Below are 24,649 nucleotides of genomic sequence, written 5' to 3' on the forward strand. Positions count from 1 at the left end.
GCCCAGGCAGAGAAGCACTAGGCAGGCACTGGGTGAGCTCTGGCAGCTGAGTCTTTGGATGAAACGAAGAACCTGCAGGGTCCCTTCACCTCGCTGGACCGTCGGCACGGTCAGGGTCATTTGCAAAGAGATGAATTGGAAGAGCAAAGGCTCTGGGTCCAAGGCTGGCCATGTTCAGCCATGCCGAGCTCCTGGGTGGGCCTGGGCGTGGGGCCACTGCAGCCTGGGGCCTCCTGCACCTTTGTCACCTGCCTGGGGCTCTGTCTTCCCATGGGCTGGGAGCCCTGGAAAGGAAAGGACAAGGGTGTGGGCAAAGCCACAGGGGCTCAGGGAACAGTGGTGACTAGATGAAGGCAGGGAGAGGAATCGGGAGAGGACCTCCCCAAATGCCACAAGCCCTCCAACTCCAGCCTGAGATAGGGCTGCAGGGAGCAGCATAGCCCGAGCCGGCAGCAGCAGCAAAGATTCCACGAGCTTTCCCACCCAGTGGCCGCTGGTCATGAGTGGAATGTGCCCGGGGCCGGTGAGGAACTCTTAATTTCACATTTTATTTGGGGCTTAATTTAAGCTTGATTTGATGTTCGTTAACTTACATTTCCAACTAATAGACGCAAGTGGCTAGAGGCTGCCATTGGATGGAACAGATAGAGACAATCTATCTAATAGAATCTTCTGTGCAGCTGGCATCGTGGCAAAATGGGTTAAGCTACCACCTCCAACACTAGCATCACGTACGGGCACCGGTTCAAGTTCCAGCTGCTCCACTCAGATCCAGCTCCCAGCTAATGCACCTGAGAAAGCAATGAGGGATGGCCCAGATGCTCAGGCCCCTGCACCCAGGTGGGAGACCTGGAAGAAGCTCTGGCTCCTGGCTTCCGCCTGGCCCAGCTCTGGCCATTGGGGCTATTTGGGGAGTGAACCAGCAGATGGAAGAGATCTCTCTCTCTCTGACTCCGCCTTTCAAAGAAAAAAAAATCTTTTGTGACATTTTGGGACTCTTTAACTAGTTGAACTTGACTCCCAGCTCGACTTTGTACTTTCATTCTTGTTGCTTAAAATACTCAGGAGTCTCCCTTAGGAGCCGAAGAGTCTGCTAATGCCAGCAGCAGCATCACCTCTACTGATTCAGCCCTACTGTGTGCTGCCAATCGCTGATCACTGTTCACACGTCATTATGTCAGTCTTTGCACATAAACCCACAGGGAGCTGGGCAGCCAGAGGCCCGGGCGTGAACCCTGCCTTCACCTGTTACAGGCTGTGGGCCTTGAGGCAACGTACGGTGCACTCACTGCCTCAGTTTCCTTATCTGGCCCTCAGCGGTGACAAGGTAGGGCTGGGCCAGGTCTCCCATGTGAGGTGCCCAGGACCAGGGCAGGCAGGGAGGAAAAGTCCCCTCCTGTCACCTGTCTTTGTGATTGCCACCTGACCCTCCAGGTATGCAAATGAGGCTGGTGGGGGCAGGGGGAGGGGTAAGTCACCATCCTGGATGCGAGAGCTAGAACTGACAGGGCTGGGGCTGGACCGAGGGCCTCTGGGGCCTGGAGGAAAGGCTTCACCGCCACGTGATCCTGCGTGTGGCTTTTAAACGCCGTCCCTGGGAGCCAGGGGCATCGTCTTCAGGAGGGCTGGCGCTCATTGTACACCCAGGAATTGACAGCCTGAGCAGTATGGCTACAGAGTGCAAGACGTTAACTCTCAGAGAAAGAAAATTACGCCCCTGTTAACACTGCTGCTGCTCCTGTCTTCATCCGCGGGAGCAAGCCTCCGCCCGCCCCGTGCTGCAGCATCTGGAACGCCTCTCGCACCTGCTAAGCGCTCCCCAAAACTGACCCTGAACTTAGACGAGGCCGGGCCTGAGAAAGCACCACGTGGTTCCAAGAACAGCTGCCAACCGCTGCCCATTTTGTTATCTGACCTGAAGGAAGTGGCTGGCACTAGGGCGCCGAGGGCTCAGCTTCCATGTCCCCTCCCTCCCTCACTCCTCGGGGGCAGGCCTCATCCTGCCCACCCCAGTCACTCACTGCCTAGGGTAGTGGCCGGCATCACACAGTCATCAACAAACATCTGTCCAAGGGGAGGATGTGGGCTTAAATGGGCAGCTGGAGGAACAGGAGTAGGGATGCGTGGAGGGAGGGAGGGTGACGGACAGATGGAAGGGGTGTGCTGGGTGCATGAACAGATGGGGGCTGAGCAGGCAGGGGAACCATGGATTCCTGGGTGATGGGTGCTTGATGGAGGGAGAGCTGGATGGGGGACAGAGGGGGACCACATCCAAGTGCTCTCTAGGATACAAGCCTTGGCCGAGACCAGACCTTGCTCTGGTACCAAATACTGACACGCAAAGCTCTCACACCACAAGGATAGTGTGAATGTGTGGGTGCACGTGTATGTGTCTGTATGTATGTGTGTGCATGCGTGTGCATGTGCGTGCCTGTGTGGCCTTGCTGGTTGTGCTGTCCTGAGGGTGAATGTGGCAGAGAACACAAGCCACAAGGAGTGGGAGTGAGGTGGGGTGATCAAACAGGAATGTATTTAAAAATGACTTTGGGGGTCTGGTGTGGTGGTGTAGCAGGTTAAGCCACCACCTGCAGCGCCGGCATCCCATAGAAGCACCAGTTCAAGACCCGCTCGCTCTGCTTCGAATGCAGCTGCCTACTAATGCACCCCTGGAAGGCAGTGGAAAATGGTCTGAGTGCTTGGGCCTCTGCCACCCACAGGGAGACCCAGATGGAGCTCCAGACTCCCAGCTTCAGCCTGACCCAACCCCAGCTGGGGATGAACCAGTAGATGGAAGATTCTCTCTCTCTCCGTGTGTGTGTGTCCCTCTCTTCTGTGTCAATCTGTCTTTCAAATAAATAAATAAATAAATAAATCTATCTTTTAAAAAGTAACAGATCTTGGGCTGGCGCCATGGCTCACTTGGTTAATCCTCCACCTGCAGCACCAGCATCCTATGTGGGTGCCTGGTTCTAGTCCCGGTTGCTCCTCTTCCAGTCCAGCTCTCTGCTGTGGCCCAGGAAGGCAGTGGAGGATGGCCAGTTTGGGATACCAGGAGGAGGCACCTGGCTCCTGGATTTGGATCAGCACAATGCGGGCCATAGCGGCCATTTGGGCGGTGAACCAATGGAAGGAAGACCTTTCTCTTTGTCTCTCTCTCTCTCTCACTAACTCTGTCTGTCAAATAAAAAAAAGTAACAGATCTTTTAAAAAAAACCAACAACTTTGGACATATGAAGAGTCCTTTACAGGGCTGGCACTGTGATGTAGTGGGTAAAGCCGCCACCTGCAGTGCCGGCATCCCATATGGGCACCAGTTCAAGTCCTGGCTGCTCCACTTCCAATTCAGCTCTCTGCTATGGCCTGAGAAAGCAGGGGAAGATGGCCCAAGTCCCTGGGCCCCTGCAGCTGTGTGGGAGACCCGGAAGAAGCTCCTGGCTCCTGGCTTTGGATCGGTGCAGCTCTGGCAGTTACAGACATTTGGGCAGTGAACCAGTGGATGGAAGACTCTCTCTCTCTCTCTCTCTCTCTCTCTCTCTCTCTCTCTCTCTCTCTCTCTCTCTCCATCTGCCTTTCAAGACAAATAAATAAATCTTAAAAAAAAAGAGTTCTTTAAAAAGTTCAGGGAGGGGCAGGCGTTGTGGTGCAGCGGTTAAGACACCACCGGGGATGGCCGCATCCACGTCCATGACACTCTGAATGCTGACCTCACCACAGGGCTGGCCCATCACGGTTCCACACTGCTCAGGCCTCAGTGGCAGGTGCAGGGCCTGGCACTGGACCCAAACCTGGTGAAAGAGAGCCTCCCCTGACTTGGGGAGACACAAACATGGAGCCATTTGGCCAGTGCCGCGACTCACTTGGCCAATCCTCCACTTGTGGCACCAGCACCCCGGGTTCTAGTCCCAGTCAGGGCGTCGGTTTTGTCCCAGTTGCTCCTCTTCCAGTCCAGCTCTCTGCTGTGGCCCAGAAAGGCAGTGGAGGATGGCCCAAGTGCTTGGGCCCTGCACTTGCATGGGAGACCAGGAGGAAGCACCTGGCTCCTGGCTTTGGATCAGCACAGCATGCCGGCTGCAGTGCCCCGGCCACAGCAGCCACTGGGGGCTGAACCAACGGTAAAGGAAGACCTTTCTCTCCATCTCTCTCTCTCACTGTGTACTCTGCCTGTCAAAAAACAAAACAAACAAACAAACAAAAAAAATGGAGCCGTTCACATCACTGCACAATCAGGGCTGTAAGCGAGCAAAATCAACAGAGATGGAGACAGACAAACAGAAAAAGGGACCAAAGGAGTTGAGACACAGAGAGAGAAGGAAACCCAGTGGCATTCTCTGAGCACCTGGATCCAGCCAAGCCTGAAGCCACACAGCCACTGTCCTCAAGGGAACTCATAAAAAATGGACCATTTTGCTTACCCTGGCTTGAGCCAGATTCTGTCACTGGGGACCGACCAAGTTTCTTCATTCATTTTCGCATTCCAGGGGCCATCCTAGGAACTCAGGACCATGGGAATGGAATGGGAAGGTACCAGACTGGACAGGATTCAGCCCCGTCCACGATGCTAACCAACCCACGCCACACTGAGACTGGGAACGCTGCTCCTTGTGCTCACCCTATGAACTTTCCCAGGGCAAAACATCCCAGAGCTCTGGGCCTGTGCAGGCTATAAACAGACAGGTGCACTTGACCGTGGAGGTGGCCTGTGGCCCTGTGACCCCAGCCTGGGCAGGGTGCTGTGCACATAAGAGGAATACACAAATGCCACCACGTGCAAATCTCAACATAAAGTCAAGACTCGCTTTCCCGGATGGGAGCAACACTGTTCGTGACAGAAGGCGGACTCCCTGCCAAGTGCCAAAAAGCAGCCACGGAGTATGGGGGCATGGCGGGGGGAGAGGAGCACTTCCCAGTGCCACGCCTGCCAGCTGAGTGGGGAGAAACACGCCCCAGGGCCCCGTGGACTCGGGTAAGCAGAGCTGGAAAACACCCAGCCGGGAGAGAGTGAGGACTTCTCAGGGAGAGGGAGCAGGATGTGTCCCGGCAAGGTGGCATCTCCTGGGGACACGGGAGCCACGGACGAGCAGGCAGTGCTGGCTCCTTGCTGGGAGGCTCCTGCCCGCTCAGCACCCCTGGCTTCCAGGCCAGAAGTAGCTGCAGGTGTGTGATGGGCGCCTTTTTTTTTTTCCTTAACGTCAACATCTGTCAGGCTTTCATTCCCAGCCTGGATTACGTGAAGTCACCAAAACACTCAGCAAAGGGGGAGGCATCTGGCTCAGCGGCCAGCCGGCCCCCTGGGACACCTGCATCCCATATCGGAGCACCTGGGTTCCAGGCCGGGCTCCAGCCTCCTGTGTGTGCCCCTGGGATGCAGCAGATGAAGGCCCAAGTGCTTGGGCCCCTGCACCCATGTGGGAGACCCAGAAGAAGCTCCTGGCTCCTGGCTTCAGATCAGTGCAGCTCTGGCCATTGTGGCCACTTGGGGAGGGAACCAATGAACCAATGGCTGGAATATTCTCTCTCTCTCTCTCTCTCTCTCTCTCTCTCTCTCTCTCCCTCTCTCTCTCTCTCTCTCCCTCTTTCTCTCTCTCTCTCTCTCTCTCCCTCTCTCTCCCTCTCTCTCTCTTCCTGTCTGCCTGCCTTTTAAATAAAATAAAAATCCGATTTAATACATACCAATCAAACAAGTAAGGAAGCCTCTAGAATCCAAATACAAGCAGCCACACAACCTCTTCACATTCACGACAGGCTGTGTCTGCTTTTGGAAATTAGAAAACTACAAAATAGGGGTCGGCGCAGTGGTGTAGAGGGTTAAGCATCCGCCTGCAGTGTTGGCATCCCATACAGGCGCTGGTTCGAGTCCCAGCTGCTCCACTTCCCATCCAGCTCTCTGCTAATGCACCTGGGAAAGCAGTAGAAGATGGCCCAAGTGCTTGGGCCCCTGCTTCCATGTGGGAGACCCAGAAGAAGCACTTGTCTCCTGGCTTCAGATCGGCGCAGCTCTGGTGTTGTGGCCATTTGGGGAGAGAACCAGTGGATAGAAGACCTCGCTCTCTCTCTCTCTCTCTGTAACTCTGCCTTTCAAATAAATAAAAATAGATCTTTTTAAAAAAGTACCAAATAAGTCACAAACATGAGTGAGAATGGCAGAGCCTGTGTGGCTAGGCTGAAACCAACAGAAACACAGTGCAGGGCGCGTCTTCCAGACTGTGGCCCCTGGCCTGGGCCCCTCTCTGGCCTCTGGGACATTTTTTTGCTGTTCCCCTGCAGACTTGACATTCTCTCAGGCTGTCCAAGGACATAACAAACTTCACACATCCAGCTCAGCACTCAAGACCCCTCTGCTCCACTACCTAACCAAACCAGAACAAAACCCACTCCCACCTCAGTCTTCCCCATCTCAGCAATGGGCACAACCTCTGAGGAGCGTCCTCAGAGCCTTTTTCCCTCACTCCACTTCCAATCTTTCAGCAGGTCCTATTGGCTCTCCTTTCAAACCATATCCTGCAGCCTTCAGGTTCCTTCCATCTGTGCCCCAGGCCAAGCCACCAGTGTGCCTCGCCCACACCACCACCTGCCCACCCTGCTCTGTCTGCCTCACCCGGTATCCCCACTCATGCAGAAGGATCTCTGATCAAGCGCAAGTCATTTCTGACCAAAGCCTTCGGAGTCCCCCCAGTGCCTTTACAAGAAAGTCCAAATTTGACACCGCAGCCCATGAGGCTCTGCACGCCAGGTCCTTCCCACGTGATGTGGTCTCTCCCGGTCTGCAGCAGCTCACGGGCCTCCTTAGAGTCCTCCAGATCTGCCCACTGGTTCCTGTCCCAGGACCTTTGCACTTGCTGCCCCATCCTATCCCACTCTTGCACCATCCTCTAGGTAACTCCAGTGTCACCGCTCCAGAGAGGCCTTCTCTGTCTGCCCCCGACAGGACAGCGGCAGAATAGAGGACAGACAGCAACACCACTTATTAACCATAGAAGCCAATGAAGGCCTGAACAATGCTACTGATGGCTGCCCCTAGGAGAGGAAGTATGTGTCTGGGCACAAGGGAGTTTTGTGCCATGCATGGTTCTGTTCCTCTGAATTTTAAACCATGTCCACTTATTATTATTCCAAAAATGCTTAATAAAACAGTAGGGGGAAGGCTACATCCCAGTAATAGTCCCGACAACCACGCCCAGCGTCTCTGCCACTCCATAGGAGCTCAGATAATAAGTGTATCTCGAGTCTTAGCCAACGTTTGCCCGGGACTGTAAATGCCAGCTCTGGGATTAGAGGCAGGATCACAGTGCAGATGGGGAGGGAAGTGACCTGGCTGGAGTCTCCAGGCTCAGAAGAGAGAAGGCTGGGAGGAGAGCCACTCCTCCCCGGCTTCCTAGGAGACCTCAGGCCCCAGAGAAAGCACCGCTAATCAGCACAGCGTCTGCTTGGGTCAGCAAACTGGGCATGTGGCCAGCAGCTGGGCGACGGAGTGGACTCTCTGGAGTGAGGCTGCAGCGGGTGGCTTAGGGAAACACAGAACAGCTTGGGAAAGTTCTTCCTCCCCACGCCCACCCACCTGCACACACCCAGCACATCTGTGGGAGGAGAAGGGCTGGGATGACGTCATCTCTCGAGTGGCCAATGCCCCTTGGAGGCTCCGGGCTCACAGAGGAGACTCAGTCTGCCGCCCTGCCAAATGGGCAGCCAGGCAGGCACCACTCATGTCACCCCATGGCCAGCTCCCAAAGTGGCCCAGGCCCTCCAATGCCACAGGTTTCTTGCTGCACAGCATGGTGCTTCCCTCTGCTCTGGTCTCAATGGATGTTGGTCCACAAAGACCCCAGCTTCATCCTGCTCTCAGTGTCCCAGGCCCTCCACAAGGACCCCCATTTCCCAGAGGGACCTGCCCAGGGATGCACACTGCATTGGCTTGCCACCCTCTCCCACCTCACTGTCCCCTCCTTCATTAGGGGTTGCTGAAGACCCACCCCCCAAGAAAACTGCTCATCAAATCCCCAAATCCTAGTTTCAGGGTCAGCTTCTGGGGCCTCCCTGGACAGAGGAGTTGAATAGCCCTGTCCAGTTGGAGCTCAGTTTCCTTTCTCCCTCTCTCTTGCAGTGATTCTGGGGTGGCAGAGGCCAAGCCAGGACCCTTTGCCGCACAGAAGCCCTTGACACACCTGAAGGCAGCCCCAGATGCTCCCAGACCGCCCCCAGGGCCATACTTCTCTTTCCCTGGTTTAAAACACTTCTCCCCCCAGCCCTGCCCCCTACCCCCTTCTGACTTTACTCCCCATGACCGTGAGTCATGTGCCTGGTTTACACTCCCTGGAAGGTGTGCAGTCAACGAGCGCAGGACCTGTCTCTGCATCTTCTTGAACATGAGAACCACAGGCTGCTAGTGGAGGAGTAAGACACAGCCTCAGTTTCCCTGTAGCTAAGTCACCCCCACCCCCGGTCCCCTCCAGAAGTCCAAGTCCCATTCACTAGCACTACTCTCAGTGGAGGGCAGCCGGGACTGAATCTAAACACCAAGAGCAGAGAGGAGAGTGTCCCCTCCCTTGTGCTACAGGTAATGGTCCTATTGATAGACCCCAAGGACACACTCTTGGTTTGTGGAAACCATTTTTGACTATTGGTGCACAAGAACAGGAGCAGGCACAGTCACAACCACAATAATATAAAAACCCAGACTCCTCTCTCTCGATCAGCTGCCAGACCCTGTTATTATTGCTGTTGCTGTTGATGATGATGACCCCAGGCCTGCCGAGTCTCACATGTTGCTGGACCCACCCACCATGCCCTGTTTGTTGTCACTTTGGTCCTGAGTACTAGGCAGGACACTGTTTCCTCTGTGTCCCACGGTGGGGTGCTCACATTTGGGATCAGACCGTTCTTGGATGTGAGGGCATCCCGTGCATTGTGGGGTGTCCGGGAGCCTCCATGGCGTCTTCTGCATGGGAACCACTGTGAAACCTCTATAGGCACGTTGGCTGCTGTCCTAGGAAGGAATGGGAAATACGGGCACAGGTGCCAGCCCCGCCCCTTCCTCGACACAGCCCGCATCCCTGACTGATTCCTACAGATCTTGGATGCTGCCTCAGGATCCTTCTTAACACAGCTGCCCAGGGACCATTGTCAATGACCAGGACTGGCAGTTAGAGGAAGCCCCTTTACTCTCCCTTTTTCTAGGAGTGGGAGAAGAACTGACTTGCAGTCAAGCCCTCAACCACGGTCCCTGCCCCTCTGGGCCTCGGTGTCCCTGCGGGTGTGCGTGGGGACCATCCGGACTGCTTCCCGGAGCTCCGACAGGGCCTTAAGTGGGAGGATCAATGAGACAATCTTGGTAACTCAGAATATTACAGAAATGCACAGCAGGATCCTCTCTCGCGGGGTGCTCTGAAGGTGAACCCGTAAATAATTAGAAGACATTGGGCTGTTATCAAGTGCCAGGTTTAATAACGGAACTAATGAAAAAGGAAGGCGCTGGGAGCGGGCGGGCAGGGTGGAAGCCCTGGCAGTCGGCTCTCGCAGGCTGCTGCCGGGAGGACGTAGCCTGACGCTCAAGGCTACGGCAGTCTGTGTGTGGTGTTTTGCTCAGGTGCAGCGTAACCATGGAGACAGACTCCCCTCCTCCCTGTGGAGTGGATTCCACCTCCCATGTGTGTCCACCTCACACGCGCACCCCATGCCCCTGCACCCCGGCTCCTTCTGGCTTGTGCAGAGGGGAGGAGACTCATGCAGGGGCAGCCTCTGGACCCCAGGGTTGTGGGTTCAAGTCCTGCCTCTGCCCCTTCCTGAGTGTGACCTCAGCTAAGCCGCGTGGCCTCTGGGAGCCTCATGCTCCTAACCTGTACACTGAAGATAAAGCACTTTCCCCCCAGCAGTGTGGGATCCGATTCCGTCAGGAGTAAGGGCCAGCTCCGGGAGGCGGAGGACCAGGCAAGAATGGCGGGAATGAAGGCTCCCTGAGCTTTGTGTTTATTCTGCCAAAAATTGGGGACGGGAAACTTCCTGTCTTTGTGAGCAGGGAAGCGTTCCGTGCCAAGCTGATGCCCGAGGCCATCGTCCCCACTCTCCTGTGAACCCTTTGCCCTGGGCCAGCCCTCCCAGAGGTCTCCGAAGGTGGCCTTGATGTTCAGTACCCTGAACTACTTTACTGCTTGCCAAGAGGGGTTGGGTTACAGGGCCCAGTCTCTCAGTGCTCCATCCTTGGTGTAGCATCCCTGTGTGTACACATCAGTCTGCTGACTAAGGCTGGTGGGGAAACTGCCTGGGCTGTTGTAACAGTGCAATGCTGTGAAGGCAGCTGGCACTGGCCACCACCCACCCAGCCATGCCCCTTTGGCTCTTCCTCTGGTCAAACCCCTCCCAACCCCTTGTCCCTACCATGGCACTCACAGGGGCGACCGACTGCTCCTGATAACAATACTCGGACCACTCGTCAGCGTGAACCAGGTCCTGGGCACTGCCCCAGCTCTCTATGACCCACGATGACCATCCTACAACCCTAGGGAGGCGCTATCATGCCCATCGTCCACGGGGTGAACGTGACACCTAGGAGCAGTGGATCTGCCAAACCCACATCCCTGAGACGGTGAGGGGCTGGGGTTTACCGGGCTGTGTGGCTCTGCAGCCTCAGGTCTAAACCTTTGATGAGGTGCACCCTGGTTCCAGGAGGGCGAGGGCACTGGGGACAGCCGAGTGGCTCAGAGGCCAGGGGCTCCAGCCTCTGCCTGAGCAGTGGTATAAGACAGCACAGGGGGGGTGGGGGGGTGGGGGGCAGACCTGGGAGGTGCAGCCCGCAGCCAGCATCATTCCTTCCTTGGGGGGCTGATGAGCCAGGAAAGGACACAGCCCCAAAGGAAACATGGGGGGAAGCGGAGCAGCGTGGCTGGCGGCTCCTGCTCTTCTCACGGTAAGGGAGCCAAGTTGCCCGCACCCTACGGCAGGCCTTGGCATCTGCCATCACTGCCATCCTGGAAGGGCGCCACAGCCTCCTCTACTGACAGCCGGGGTGGGTGTCTCAGGGGGTGCAGGGATAAACTGGGCTCCGGGGGCAGGCAGGCAGGGTTCTCAGCCCAGCTCTGCAGCCTCCTATTCCAGGGGCCCTGGGAGTCCCTGAGTGTAACACCCTTCACTTTCCGGTCAGTAAACGGGCTCACAATGACAAACGTTAGGGGCTCAGAGAGAAGGTGTGGGTAGGGAGGAACCGAGTACCTGCTGTGGGCCAGGCACCATACCAGCGCAGTGCACAACTTAACCTCTCACAAGCCTGCGGCAGGCAGGACCCTCTAGGCTCCATTTTTACAGAAGTGGAAGCTGAGGCCCAGAGTGGTAAGAGGACGGCTCAAGGCGGCAGAACTAGGATTTAAGCCCAGGCTCTCTGCCTCCAGACAAGCTTCTCAGCCACTATGAGCTCACCACACCTAGCATGGAATCGGTCCCATCTTTCTGTAGGCCAAGCCCCTTGCTGGACAGTAGTCACAGTGGCCTGGCTCCTGGACAGGAGTGGGACCTCATTCCTGCTCTGCTTCAGAGCACGGGGTTTAGGAAGACAAAGGTGGCTGAGGGTGACAGCTGAGAGCTACGAGCTGTTGCCAGCCTTCACCTCAGCCCAGGACTGACAAGGAGCACCCCACGCAGAAGAGAGCTGCAGGTGGGTCTGCTCACGCACATCTACACTGCGCCCAGTGAGGTGTGCTGATTCTGGGAGGCCTGGAGTGCTGCACCCACGGGGCAGCTGCTGAGCTTTTAAGGCCACGTGCTGTGTGGCTCTGATGTGCTGCTGTTTCCGTCAGACAAGCAAGCCCTGTTTGACTTCCCAGGCTGTGTCTGTCTTGTCACGCTGACCACGGAGCTCTCTCCCGGGGCCTCGTCGTTTGGCATCCATGGCAGCAGAGCAGTTCACGGATTGGGGTGTGAGCCCTGCCTCTGTCAGAGAGCTTGGGAGGCTGGGGGACTTCCAGCAGCCTCTACCATCTTGCCTGCAAACTGGAGCTAGTGATGGCATCCAGCCTCGTGGGGCTGCAGGGGGCACCCGGAGAGACAAAGCAGGTAAAGGAAGAACAGTGCCACCCACATGTCCTGAGTCCACAGGGCCATGCTCAGGGAGTTTCACAGCCCTCTCATCCTTCCCCACTGTCCAGAGTTGTACCAGCATTGGGTTTTCCATTTTCATGGTGAACCATTCTCGTCTGGCTCATGGGCCTGTCACTCTGAGCTGCCCCGCCACTACAAGGAAGGCCCTGGGTGGAATTGGGGCCTGCCTGGTCCCCACACAAGTTAAGGCTGGAGGGGGCAGCCAGCCACCACGCATGCTCACAGACACCTGGGGCTTTTGGCAAGACAATAGCAGAGCGGGATACATCCAGACACTCCGAAGGTGCAGAGGGGGAGAGGGGATGCAGCAAATCCTTACCGAGCGCCCAGGAAGAACCAGGCATCATGCAAGGTGCTTTTAAAACCAATTTTACCTATCATACAAACTGTGCCATGACCGCCATTTTGGGAAAAAGATGAGGTTCTGAGGGGTCGTGGGATCGGGCTTGGGTCTTGCAGGTGAGGTCACCTGGCGAGGCTACCTTCAATTTCAGTTTCTGCCAGAAAGCACCGCTCAGCATCCAGGAAAAGCCAGTGTGGCTGTGAAGGGGACCCAGCAGCCAGCGCTTCTCACATTCCCAGCGAGCATGCGCATCGGGGTGCCTAGCCAAAGGGCGTGAGTAGCCCGGGGAAGAACCAGGGCCAGATGAGAACAGAGGGACTCCAGGGTCACAGGCAGAGGCAAGGTCTGACTGGTGAGCTAGGCAGATGCCCCAGAATGCAGACAGTCATCCCCTTTTCCCTGCCCTGACACACACAGACACACACACACACACACACACACACACCGACGCAGGGCTCGGCTGGTCGGTGCTGGGAATCATTCTGACAGTCTGGGAAATGCCTACACGTGCTCCAGGGACAATCTGGAGGAGGTGACTGCTTTAGATGACTGCACAGAGACCTGATCAGAGGCCGGGAGCCCAGAAGTGAGGGTGGCACTGGAATAATGGAGGAGGGCAACACCCAAGTTAAAAGCCCGGACTCCAGGGTCAGTGTGTGGTGTGCACCTGCTTCTACCAGTCTTTGCTGGCTGTATAACCGTGGCCAAATAAAAGCAGGCAAGAAAGTAGAACTGCAGGGTCTTATTTCCTGCATGCATAGAGCTTGGAAAGGACAAAGAGACAGGCTGGGGCCAGGCAGGGGAAGGGTGAGCAGGGAGACGACATCTGGGTGGGGTATTAAAGGACATGTAACATCGGGCTAATGAGACAGAAGCAGACAGGCATTCTGGGCAGGAGGAACAGTCTGAGCAAAGGCTCAGAGGTGGAAACGGCCAGGCCTCTTGGGAAGTGGGTGGTGGGGCAGAGGGGAGGAGAGAGAAGAACGAGGAGAAAGGCAGACAGCGGAAGTTGTGCGTGCCATGCAAAGGCCACCGTATTTTTATTTTGTAGGCTTGATGTTCAGGCCTGACTGGCAGCTGTCACTGTGGTGGATGAGGACAACGGGCCGGTGGGATGGAGGCTGAAGGGAGGCCCCGCCTGCAGACTCTCAGGCCCCTGGGAGCTGTCCTCAGCCTCGCTCAGACCCCAGGCACTCCCCTGCCTGACTCCCCCTTTCTCAGGAGTCCCGCCCAGTGTCCCAGGGAGGCAGCACAGGGTGTGGACAGCTGCCAGGCTCCAGACACACACTCCACCCTCTCTGCGGCCTTTAGGCTACTGAACTGTGCCTCTGCCTTCTGAGCAGTGAGAGAAAAGAATAACCGGCAGGCTGGGCTGGTAGAAGGATTAGAGTAAAACAGAGAACACGCAGCGCAGGGCCTGCCGCAGGGTCTGCCACAGGGTCTTGATGGGCTTTCTATCCCCACTCCCTTGCCCGCCCGAGAAGGAACACAGTAGAACAGAAGAATCTGCCATTATCTCACCTTGTCCCTTCCTCTTTTAAGCAATTATGTCCCATTGTCTTATATACAGGACACCTATAAAGACTTCCACTGGGCAACAAATGTACCACTTATGGTAACTTTGTGATTGCCCCTACAGTGAGCATGGCAATGCTAACCTCTATTCTGAGAGTTTTCACAGGAAGTCACAATTCAGAAACTAGTCCCCAAGCGATTCTCAGACCCAGACAGACTGGAGTCCACCTTTGCCGTCTCAAAGGAAAGCTGGCCCTCGTCGCTGACCAATGGAAGGCAGGCCAAGCGCACTGGGAGCTACCAGAGGCCCACACCCAAGCCTACCCACACAGGGCTCAACCCAGCTTTGAATGGCAACACCCAACTGCCTTGACTCCCCCAGACTGTGCACTGGCAGCCGACTCCTTGCCCTGCACCTTGCAATAAACATCTTTTCCCACCACCCCCCTGCCAGGCATTGCCTCACTTTGCGGTAGGCAAGTGGACCCAGTTTTGCGGTTCTAAGCCAACCCCGCCAACCAGTTTTGGGGATGTCTGACAGCAAGAATCTACGGTTTTCTTCCTAATCACCTGAGCAAAGAAGGGTGCTGACAATAATCCACACGGGGGCTTGTGAAGGTTTAGGGACCTGTACGAGTCTGAACGTTTTTGGTCTAGCATTTCAGTGTCACCAGGAGACACCCTGTGCATCATCACCCCTCCAAATCCGGGGGCCGAGTTAGTGACTGACCCCAAGGACCGTAGCGGACCTTTCTCAAGGGCTCGGAGTCTAAGAAGGTAACAGCAGCCAACCACACCTCTGCTGCCAGACCTGTCACCCTGGATGGACATCCATGTGCCCACAAGGGCCTACACTTGCCTTTGGCTCCTCCTGTCTCAGGAAGCACCACTTCTCAATCCCCCTAAGCCATCAGCAGGCCACATCCTAGAAAGGTCCCTCCTGTCCCAGTCTGATCCCCGGGGATTTTTCCCAGTCCCTTCTGGCCTCCCACCTGCCCCCAGCAGGAGCTTTCCAAAGCAGTTTGGCCAAGCACGTTTTCCTGCTGAGAGGTGATAGCTCCCACTGAGGCAAGCAAGGAGGTAGCTAAGTAAGCAGCGAGGCACTAAGAGCCTGCCAGCAGCACCTGCGCTGTGGCCGCACACTGCACAGCCCCCGCCCCCTACCTGCTGATCCACACCCATTCCCCACCACGTACCAGACCCCATGACACCTTCCCTAGAGATGATGGCAGGTGTGCTCCAGCCCCTGCAGAGTTACCATGGATGCTCCTGAGATTCTCAAAGGGCCAGGGAAGTGAGCAGTACAAGCCCCACCCAAACCCCACCCCATCTGAATAGCTAATTAGGGCACACCCTCCTACCTACAGAAGCAGGATTAAGGAAGAGGAAGGAAAAGCCCAGTTCCTGACAGAGAGCTTCCCAGGTGCCCGGGCATCCTTGGGAGAGCAGGAGGGGAATGTTACACTTCCTGAGTTCCAGTTCTTACCTTTCTTTTACTTTTAAAAATGGTATTAAAATGTTCTTGTTTCTTTTACTCATTTAATTACTTACAGTAATTACTTTTTTTTTAAAGCTAATGCCACTTTTGTCACTTTTAACTTAAAGAAATTATGCTAATTTTAATTGTTTTAACCATTTCCCACTATCACCACTACTTTGAGAGGCTTTTAAAACTTCTGATCATTTTTCCCTATTCCTTTTATGTTTGTTTCACCTTTTATCCTTCTTGTTTGATTTTCAGTTTCTTTGGCTTCAAAGTGGTATAAGTCTTTACATTTTATTTCATTTCACTGTAGTCATTCATAATATGACTCATTTCTCTTTTTTCTCAGCTTGTACACTTTAATCCTATTACAGCTTTACAAATGTCCCCTTTTGCCATTTTAATGACTGTAATTTACTGCACCCTGTTCTTCACTTTGTTTTTACTTAAAAATTTAACAGTCTTATTGAATTTACCCATTTAAGGTGTACATGGCAATGGCTCTTAGTGCATTCTCAGGCTGCATTCCTCACCTGTCCCTTTTAGAACCTTTTCATTACTCCAACCCATTTAACTGTCAGTCCTCTACCCTTGAACTAGCAATCGGGGCCAGCGCTGTGGCGTAGTGGGTAAAGCCGCCACCTGCAGAGCCGGCATCCCACATGGGTGCCAATTCGAATCCCGGCTGCTCCACTTCTGATCCAGCTCTCTGCTGTGGCCTGGGAAAACAGCAGAAAATGGACCAAGTCCTTGCGCCCCTGCACCTGCGTGGGAGACCTGGAAGAAGCTCCTGGCTCCGGATCAGCACAGCTCTGGCCATTGCGGCCAACTGGGGAGTGAACCAGCAGATGGAAAACTTCTCTCTCCGCCTCTCCTTCTCTCTCTGTGTAACTCTTTCAAATAAATAAATAAATCTATAAAAACAAATAGCAATCACTAATTCCTTTCACATGTCCCTATTCTGGACTTGCCTGTAAAGTGGAACTGTTACAGAATTACCCCAAAACTAGCTGAGGGGTTGCCAAAGAACCCCCCAAACTGGGCCTGCACACCCAGAGTGCAGTAAACCAATCATGGGCATCGGGTGATTGGAAAAAAGGAGACATTTATTGCATAACACACAGCACAGAGTCAGGCAGCCAAGGCTCAACACTTGGGTTCCCCACGGGAGTCAAGGCAGTGAATCTTAGAGTTCCAAGCTGGGGAGGCACGGTGGGATCTGCTTGTGTGTGGGCCTCTGGTTGGTCCACAGTACATGTGGCCTTCCTTTGATTGGCCAGCCTGCTTCCTTTGGAATGGCAAAGGTAGACTGCAATCCATATGGCTCTAAGGGTAGACTGGATATTAGTTTGTTTGATCAGGGCTGTGAGTTCCTGAAAACATCTCGAAGTCTAACATCTGAAGTCTAACACCGGGATATCGGCTTTGGGAGAGACGGATGAACCTTAAGGCCTGCAATCCTGCCTGTGGGTTCTCGCAGAGGCTCTGATTTACAGAAGCAGCACTGAGACCTTCCTCAATCACGCCACTCCCTTAGCTTCCCAGTTAATCTTTCCAGGGGCACTGTGGGCTGAGGTTCTGGGCCTGATAAAATCCACATCAAAGGCTACCAGCGACTCCGTACAGAATCTGAATGGACCTTTGTGAGCCGTCACTCTTTCTCCAGGAAATGACCTTGCCACCCTGTGGAAATGAGCTGACTACAGACCAATGGGTTGATTTCTGGACTCTCGATTCTACTCCACTGATCTACATGTCTGTCCTTGAGCTAGACCGCACTGTTCTGCTTACTGTGACTTTACAGTGCGGGGTTGGGGAACAGTGAGCCCACAAGCCATTTGCAGCCTGCAAGACCATTTGGTCTGGCCCCGCCAAGGCAACCACAGGCAGAACTCGAAATTCAATAAATCTACAGCAAGCTAATTTTAACAAAGCTGATAATTTTGAATGGCTGGCAAATGATGTCATAACTACCCAAATGGCCCGTGGCAGAAAAAGGCTCCCCATGTCTGCTGCAGTGAGCTGTGAAAGTGAGAAGTGTGAGTTCTTCTGGTGTATTCTTTTTCAGGATTGTTTTACCTTTCTGGGTCCCTTATGATTTTCCTTATGAATTTTAATTTAGAAACAGTCTGACTGCTTCCAGAAAGGACTCAGCTTGAGATTCTGAAATGGACTGTGTGGAATCAGATTAATTTGGGGGAGAATTACCATCCTCATGATGTTAAGCCTTTCGACCTGGGAACATGGGATGTTTTTCCATTGACTTCAATTGTAAATTTCTACTCACCACGTTCTGCGGTTTTCAAGGTATACATTTTGTTCTTCTTTCGTTAAATTTATTCTTAAGTTATGGGGAACAGAATTGTTCTCCAAATTTCATTTTCAGATTGCTCATTAGTAGTATTTAGGAATAAAGTGGATTTTCAAACATCTGGTGTCCTGAGATTTTGTTGAACTTGCTTATTTTTGAAGAGTCGCTGTGATGTTGGCAAGGAGGAGCTGACACCACCAGCACTTCCCTGAAGCCTCCCCTGGGCTGTAGCCCCACCTGCGGCATCCAAACCCTCCACCCCGTCCACGTGGCAAAAAACAATGCAACTTCTGCAGTGTTTGCTGCTAGAACTGGCACTGGCTAAAAGCATCCGATACAGCTACTGGCTGCATCCCTGTGCTAACCTTCTGCTCATTATGCTAAAATGACCATGGCTGACACTCCCACTCCCATCAGGCACCTGACGCCATGACGCTTCGGCGATTTCTAGAAAAGGCTATACCCTAATCCTGCCCCAGACACACTCTGTATGCCTCTAGGTCAAATAAAGGGATGGACCCTGACCTGGTGCGGTGCAGCTGTCCTGTGAGCACGCCCACACTCCTTCCTGTTACACCCACTTTGATTGTAAATCACTCTTTAAATCTTGCTTCCTTGCTGCCTTTCATCTAAGTTACATCCTTGAATTCCTTCTGGCAATGCAGACAACAGCCAGGCCCCAGCCATCCTCACAGCAAGGCAGAACTCCACGTCATCACCAGGGGAGTGCGGACCCTCACCATCTGCCACGCACCTCGGTGCAGGACTCTCCTTGTCACCGAATGGGAGAGTCTACAAATGACAGCCGCAGGCCTCAGGCTGCAGGAGCACAATGCCCGTCAGTCACTCCCACCTGTGATCAATGCAGTTCTGCACTGCCTGATTCTACTGTGCTTCTGCGGGACTGTCACGTTCACATCTATTTCCCTGCATTCCTTCTCTACACAATTTAATAAACACAGGATGACTGGTAACACTTGCAGGGAAGAATCCCGATTTGCAAAACAGATCAGCTCAGGGTGCTTGTTTTCAAGACCAAGGTTTTTTAGCTTTGTGCAAAACCGAGCACTGCATCTCTTCACACAGTGAAATATGCATTTGGAAGGTGCCTAAACCCAAACTCTTTGTTTCAGGAATGTTCACGCGAATTCGTGTGTATTCAGGCACACCTGCAAATTTACATGACGTGATGCATCATCTTTATTTATCACTTAAGCCTTTGCTACCCCACAATGCCTAGAAGGAAGGTTTTATGTTAATCTGCAAACCAGAATGACAAGGCTCAAGGCAAAACCCCCTGTAAACTGCAGCCAACCCTTCCACCTGTGCAGGAAAAGTAACTGAAGTGGTGCTTAATTAAATCACACTGGCTACGCACCGACTTAGCGCTTGAGCTGTGCCATGGAGATACTGCACAGGCCTTATGGTTAGAAAGTACATAGGGTGCGGCTACCACCCTCGAGAAGCTCACGTCCTAGCTGGGAAAAAGCCACACAGATAAGTAACTGAGACTCCGTGTGCCAGCAGGGGTGGGTGCTGGGACCACCTGGGAATGGGCGAGCCTCTGCGTGCACGTGTGTTACTCATTCTAACCGGAGGCCTGCCCTCTTCATCACGCGAGGAGACACAGCCCCCATTCCTGGTGCTCCCAGTCATGCTGACCCTTCTTCCAGAAGTCTCCTTCTCCCATTCCCATGGATAGGTTCTATGGACAGATACCCCTCCGGGGGCCAGGCAGAGAGCAAAGGGGGTGGTGCTTCTCTGCCCAGCCAATCGCTATTAACAAACTGTCACTCAAGGTTGCCTCATGTTATTTTTACAGAGCACTTCGGGGTCAGACTTTTTGGGTGAAAATTTTTCTTAAATACCCGCAACAAACTCCATGAAAGGAGACAGTGGGAGCCTCAACAAACACACTGGGACAGCTGGCCTGCGGGCGGCCAGTGTGCGGCCCCTGTTCTGTGTACGCCGTGGCCTGTAAGCCTCACAACACCCCTGGAATACGTGTACTGTGGGGAAACTGAGGTGCCGAAGGTCACCCTGACAGGAAGTGAGGAGACGAGATCTCTGCGCACAGGGCTCTCGCGTCAGTCTGCTCAGGCGCCTGTGACCTTCAAGGGGTTCCTTGCATCTCCAGGGGCCTGCAGTCACACAGCAGCCTTCCCTGGGGCTTCTCTAGGGAACTGAACTTGCTCCTTGCTTTCTTTCCACTTTCAAGCAAAACAAACAAACAAACAAACAAAAAAACAAAGCCCAAACCAGTCTACACCGAACAACCTTTATCCTGCAGGTCAGGGAATAAGACAGGCCCCAGTGGATCAGCCCACCTCTGCGGCAGGCACTGGAGAATCCCTTAGCAGCCGTGTTCTCCAAGGCACCGCTCGGTTCCGGGAGCTTTTTCCTCCTCACCATGGGACCCAGCCCTCCCTCCTCACCTTCTCCCCACGTCAAGGCTAGCACCCCGCCCCCCGCGAGCCCGTCATTTAGTCAATCACATGTCCTCGCGGCACTGAAGGGGGTGTGAACAACCAGAGATGAAGTTCCACTCCAGGATGGCTGCCCTACCTCCCAGAGGCTTCCTTCCGTGTGCCCACCCCTGTGGCCTTGTACTACTGAGGCCCCACCATCTCCCCTACAAGACTGCTTAGCCCCAGGGAAGCTAGACAGGGTGGCCGGGAAACCAAGGGGCAGAGTTCCCATAGACCGGCACTCGCACTCTCTCAACAAATGGGGCTGCCGGCCCTGGCGAGGACACTGGTCTAAGTGTTGGGGACGCTGTGGGTTGGCCCTGGCTCAGTGCACATCCTACTGAGGACGTTGCTGGAACCAGTCTCCACCCACAAGGCCAAGCCCATGGGTCCAAAGCAGTTTTTTCTTGTATACCTTTTCCTTCTCCTTGGAGTCAGTGCCTTTGCTTTTTCATGTTTGCTTGGTTTCCTGCGTGCCATCCACTAATTCATGCTGACTCTGACAGACGAGTAGCTAACCCTAGACACACACACAGAGCCAGGCACCTGTCACTCAGGGCTTTGCTCTCCCCAGGGCCATCTCGCTAGCCACTCGCTGGCCTGGCTTCCTGCCCCTGCTTCTAGAACCCCACAGTTCCCCATCTCTTGGTGTCACCCATCGTTGCACGGTGTACATCCGCCAGGAGCCTCTAACAGGAGGCCCTGAGTACAGACATGCCTGAACTTGTCCTGGTTCCTGACCGATGGCAAGGCTCAACACCTCGAACTTCCAACTCCCCCAGCTTCGGATACCCCAGGGCCCTCGGAGGTCTCCTCTCTGGAGGCTTCTTACTCTAGGTTTTCTGAAGTTGCAGGGCGTGAATTTCTTTGTGTTCATTAGGACAGGCACTGACAGGCCTCGGGATCTGGAAACGTAGTTCTTTCAGAGCCGAGAAAACGCCTTGCGTCGTTTCTCATAACCTCCTCTTCAGTCCTAGGTGTGCTCCCTCCTCCCCACCCCCAATTATGTAGGTGGAGGGCCTCTAAGCTCAGTCTCTTCAACTTGCTTCTCCCATGTTCTATCTCTTCTGAGTTTTTGTTCTCTCTGGGAGATTTGACTTTATCTGATGGTTTTCTTCACTAAATCTATCATTGCGATTAGTCCGAATTCTTTTATTTCCAAGTGTTCTTTCTTATTTTCTGCTCATAGCCCCTTGCTCTACTTTCATGGATGCTATACCTTCTCTTTTCTGAGGATCTTTTTCTTATTTGTAAATTTTCTTCTGCTCCCCACTTTGTTTCTACTTCCTGTTTGTTATTTTCTTTCTTTTTAGATTTATTTAATTAGAGGCAGATTGACAGAGAGGGATGAAGAGAGACAGAGCTCTTCCATCTGCTGGTTCACTCCCCAAATGGCCACAATAGCCAGAGATGGACCAGGCTGAAGTCAGGAGCCAGGAACTCCATGCAGGTCTCCTATGTGGGTGGCAGGGGCCCAAGCACTTGGGCCATCTCCCTCTGCCTTCCCAGGTGCATTAGCAGTGAGTTGGATTAGACGTAGAACAGCCCGGACTGGAACCAGCACCCATATGGAATACCGGCATGGCAGGCAGTAGCTTAACCTGCTATGCCCCAACACAGGCTCCCGCCACTCTTTTAATGTTAGTTTCCACAAATATTTGGTGAAGCATTAAGATGCTGCCTAGGGGTGGGCATTTTGTCAGGTGGTTAAGATGCCCATGGGGCCTGTGCTGTGGCGCAGTGGGTTAAAGCCCTGGTCTGAAGTGTCAGCATCCCATATGGGCACCAGTTCTAGTCCCAGCTGCTCCTCTTCCGATCTAGCTCTCTGCTATGGCCTGGGAAAGCAGTAGAAGACGGTCCAAGTCCTTGGGCCCCTGCACCTGCATGGGAGACCTGGAAGAAGCTCCTGGCTTCAGATCGGTGCAGCTCTGGCTGTTGTGGCCATCTGGGTAGTAAACCAGCAGATGGAAGACCTCTCTCTCTTTCTCTACCTCTCTCTGTAACTTTTTCAAATAAATAAAAATAAAACTTTAAAATAAAAAAAGAAGATGCCCATATCCCACAGTAGAGTACCTGTTCCACCGCTCGCTAGCCTAGCTTCCTGGGACTGCCCCTCACAGTGGAGTTCAACATCCGACTCTGACTCCAGTTTGCTGCTAATGCAGACCCTGGGAGGCAGCGAGATAGCTCAGTTAACTGAGCTCCTCCCACCCACACTGGGGACCTGGACTGCATTCCTGCCTCCTGGCCCCAGTGGTTGGGGCATTTAGGGAGTGAACTAGTGGCTGGGAGATACCTTTCTCTATTTCTTTCTCTTTCTGCCTCTCAAATAAGTAAAACTATATACATATATACATAAACTAAAACACTGCCGAGGTCCTGTGTTGTGGAGTGGGGGGAGCAGGAGGAGACAGGCTGTCATCGAGTGGGCACCAGTGTGGGCTGAGCCAGCACAGGTGGCTGTTTTGCTGGGAGACCCCCAGATTTCAGTATTGGGAGGACTCTTCTCTCAGAACAGCCAGCCTCCAGCCTTGGTCTAGGGGGCTGCAGTCTGCCTGTCGGTGTCCCAGGAGTCCACATTCCCTCTTAGGAAGCTACCAGAGGATGTCACCATCAAACGACAGGAGAGACCAAGAGGCAGCGCCACTGGGAAAGGAGACTGAGGGAACTCTCACCAACAGAGACTGTCACTGTCCCCATTCTCTGCACCGCAGTGGCCCCGGCCTGGTCCTATGTCTGCCTTGGGATACCGCCAGACTTCTGTCTTTGTGGGAAAGGCTGAGCACTATAGGGAAAGGGGCCCAGGGGGACGTCTTCTCCCACAGATTGCCAACCAGTCTTCTCCCCGCCAGGCCCATCCACCCTTGCGCCTTCCAAGGTGCCTGCAACCTGCAGCTGTTCCATTTATTTCCGGTTCTGAGCCATCCATCCACACTGCCACCCTTCACAGGCGCCCAGCTCCCCCAGCTGCTCAGTCAGTCACCATCAGTCCACCTGTGTCTGACGTCAAAATCCTGTCACCAGCCCTCCCCCCGCCACTTCCTGTCCCATCTTCTCTTGCCAGTCCCTTCTCTTCACGACCGGGGTGTCTGGGTAGAGGGCAAATGAATGCATTTATTCCTCCTCTTTTACTGAAAGCTCTGACTCCCAGCTTTTAAAATGGTTCTGGCTCATCCGGACTGACAGTGATCAAGAAGGGACCCCAGGAGGTTTTAGGGCGTCCCGTCTTTCATTTCGTTGCTTTAGAAGCTTCAGATCCTATCTCTACCATACAGAGCGCTTGACCTCTCCTAAGTTACTCGGCATTTTCACTTGAATTTTCTGACATGTGAAACAGTGACAACAGCACCGGGGCCAGGCGACAAGGCCACGTGGCACAAAGAGAGGTTCTTGGAGAAGGCTGGCTGAAGAACAGAGAGGCTTAGTGGAGGCTGCACCCAGAGTAGCTGCAATGCTGCTTTCAATGACCTCTGGAGACTTGACCTAAATAGCAAAGAGTGGATCCGACCTTTGGCGTCAGATTCTGCTAATGCACACCCTGGGAGGCGGTGGTGATAAGCCAAATACTTGGATTCCTGCACCCACGTGGGAGACTGCATTGATTTCATGGTTACTAGCTTCCACCTGGCCCAACCCTGGCTGTTGCAGGCATTTGGAAAGTGGACCAGCAGATGAAGAGATTTTTGTCTCTGCCTTTCAAATATGTAAAAATAAAATAGCATGTTTTTAAGTCCCCCCCCCAAAAAAAAAGGAGCAAAGGACACCACGAACTTGGCATGTTGGGGGGTACAAGCCTGCCCCGCTTCCATTCGGCAAACATTCCCCACACGCTTCTTACAGGGAAGGACTTGAGCCAGGCACGGAGGGGTAAAGAGTTGCATAAATAAGTGAATCATCCTACTGCAGGGCAGAGGGTACCCGGAGAGAAAGGCTGGGCTGGGAAGACGGACAGGAGCCATAGGCCAGCCCAGCCCAGCCCACCCGGGACCAGAGCTGAGCCTCGGATCTTTACCTTTCTTGGTCTTACAGGGCCCACATTCAGGGTGAATCTCTTGCAAGGGAAGAGACACGACCTTGGCGAGTCCGGCATTCAGCATGTATTGGTACAGGCGCTTAAACGTCCTTTCACACAGCCCCTGCCAAGACAAAAGCAACTGTCAGGCGCAAGCGAGGAATCCGAAACCACTGGGGAGCTGCAGACGTGAGCCAGTGCAGGACCTGAGCTACTGGGCTCTCGAGTGGAGAAACGCTGGAGGCACTGCCCAGCAAACACAGCCAAGGAATGCTCTCAAGGAATAAAACGAGGCCCAGAGCCCTGGTTTCCAAACACCACCTTCTGAGGCCAAGACGTGGACAGGTGTCTGCCTAACGAGATCCCCAAGGGGACCACAGGGTGGGAATGAGGCAGGTGGCCACAGAGATGGAAGCAGACTTTCCACATGGGCCCT

At 54.0% G+C, this 24,649-nt stretch overlaps 1 protein-coding gene across 8 annotated transcripts in view; it reads right to left on the minus strand.

Annotated features, from left to right (window-relative positions):
• The window catches only part of LOC133754347 (general transcription factor 3C polypeptide 1-like), a 98,469-nt gene that overhangs the window by 59,707 nt on the left and 14,113 nt on the right, over nt 1-24,649 (minus strand). For 5 of the 8 annotated variants that reach the window (XM_062184812.1, XM_062184814.1, XM_062184817.1 and 2 more), the window contains exon 6: nt 24,214-24,337. In XM_062184812.1, coding sequence (XP_062040796.1) covers nt 24,214-24,337 — 124 coding nt within the window. Of the gene's footprint in view, nt 1-8,294; nt 8,981-22,274; nt 22,370-23,646; nt 23,685-24,213; nt 24,338-24,649 lie in introns of those variants that run through there. The other 3 variants (XM_062184818.1, XM_062184813.1, XM_062184819.1) reach the window with 3 other exon arrangements.

The sequence above is a fragment of the Lepus europaeus genome, assembly GCF_033115175.1.
Source record: "Lepus europaeus isolate LE1 chromosome 21 unlocalized genomic scaffold, mLepTim1.pri SUPER_21_unloc_6, whole genome shotgun sequence".
In the NCBI taxonomy this organism is placed as follows: domain Eukaryota; kingdom Metazoa; phylum Chordata; class Mammalia; order Lagomorpha; family Leporidae; genus Lepus; species Lepus europaeus.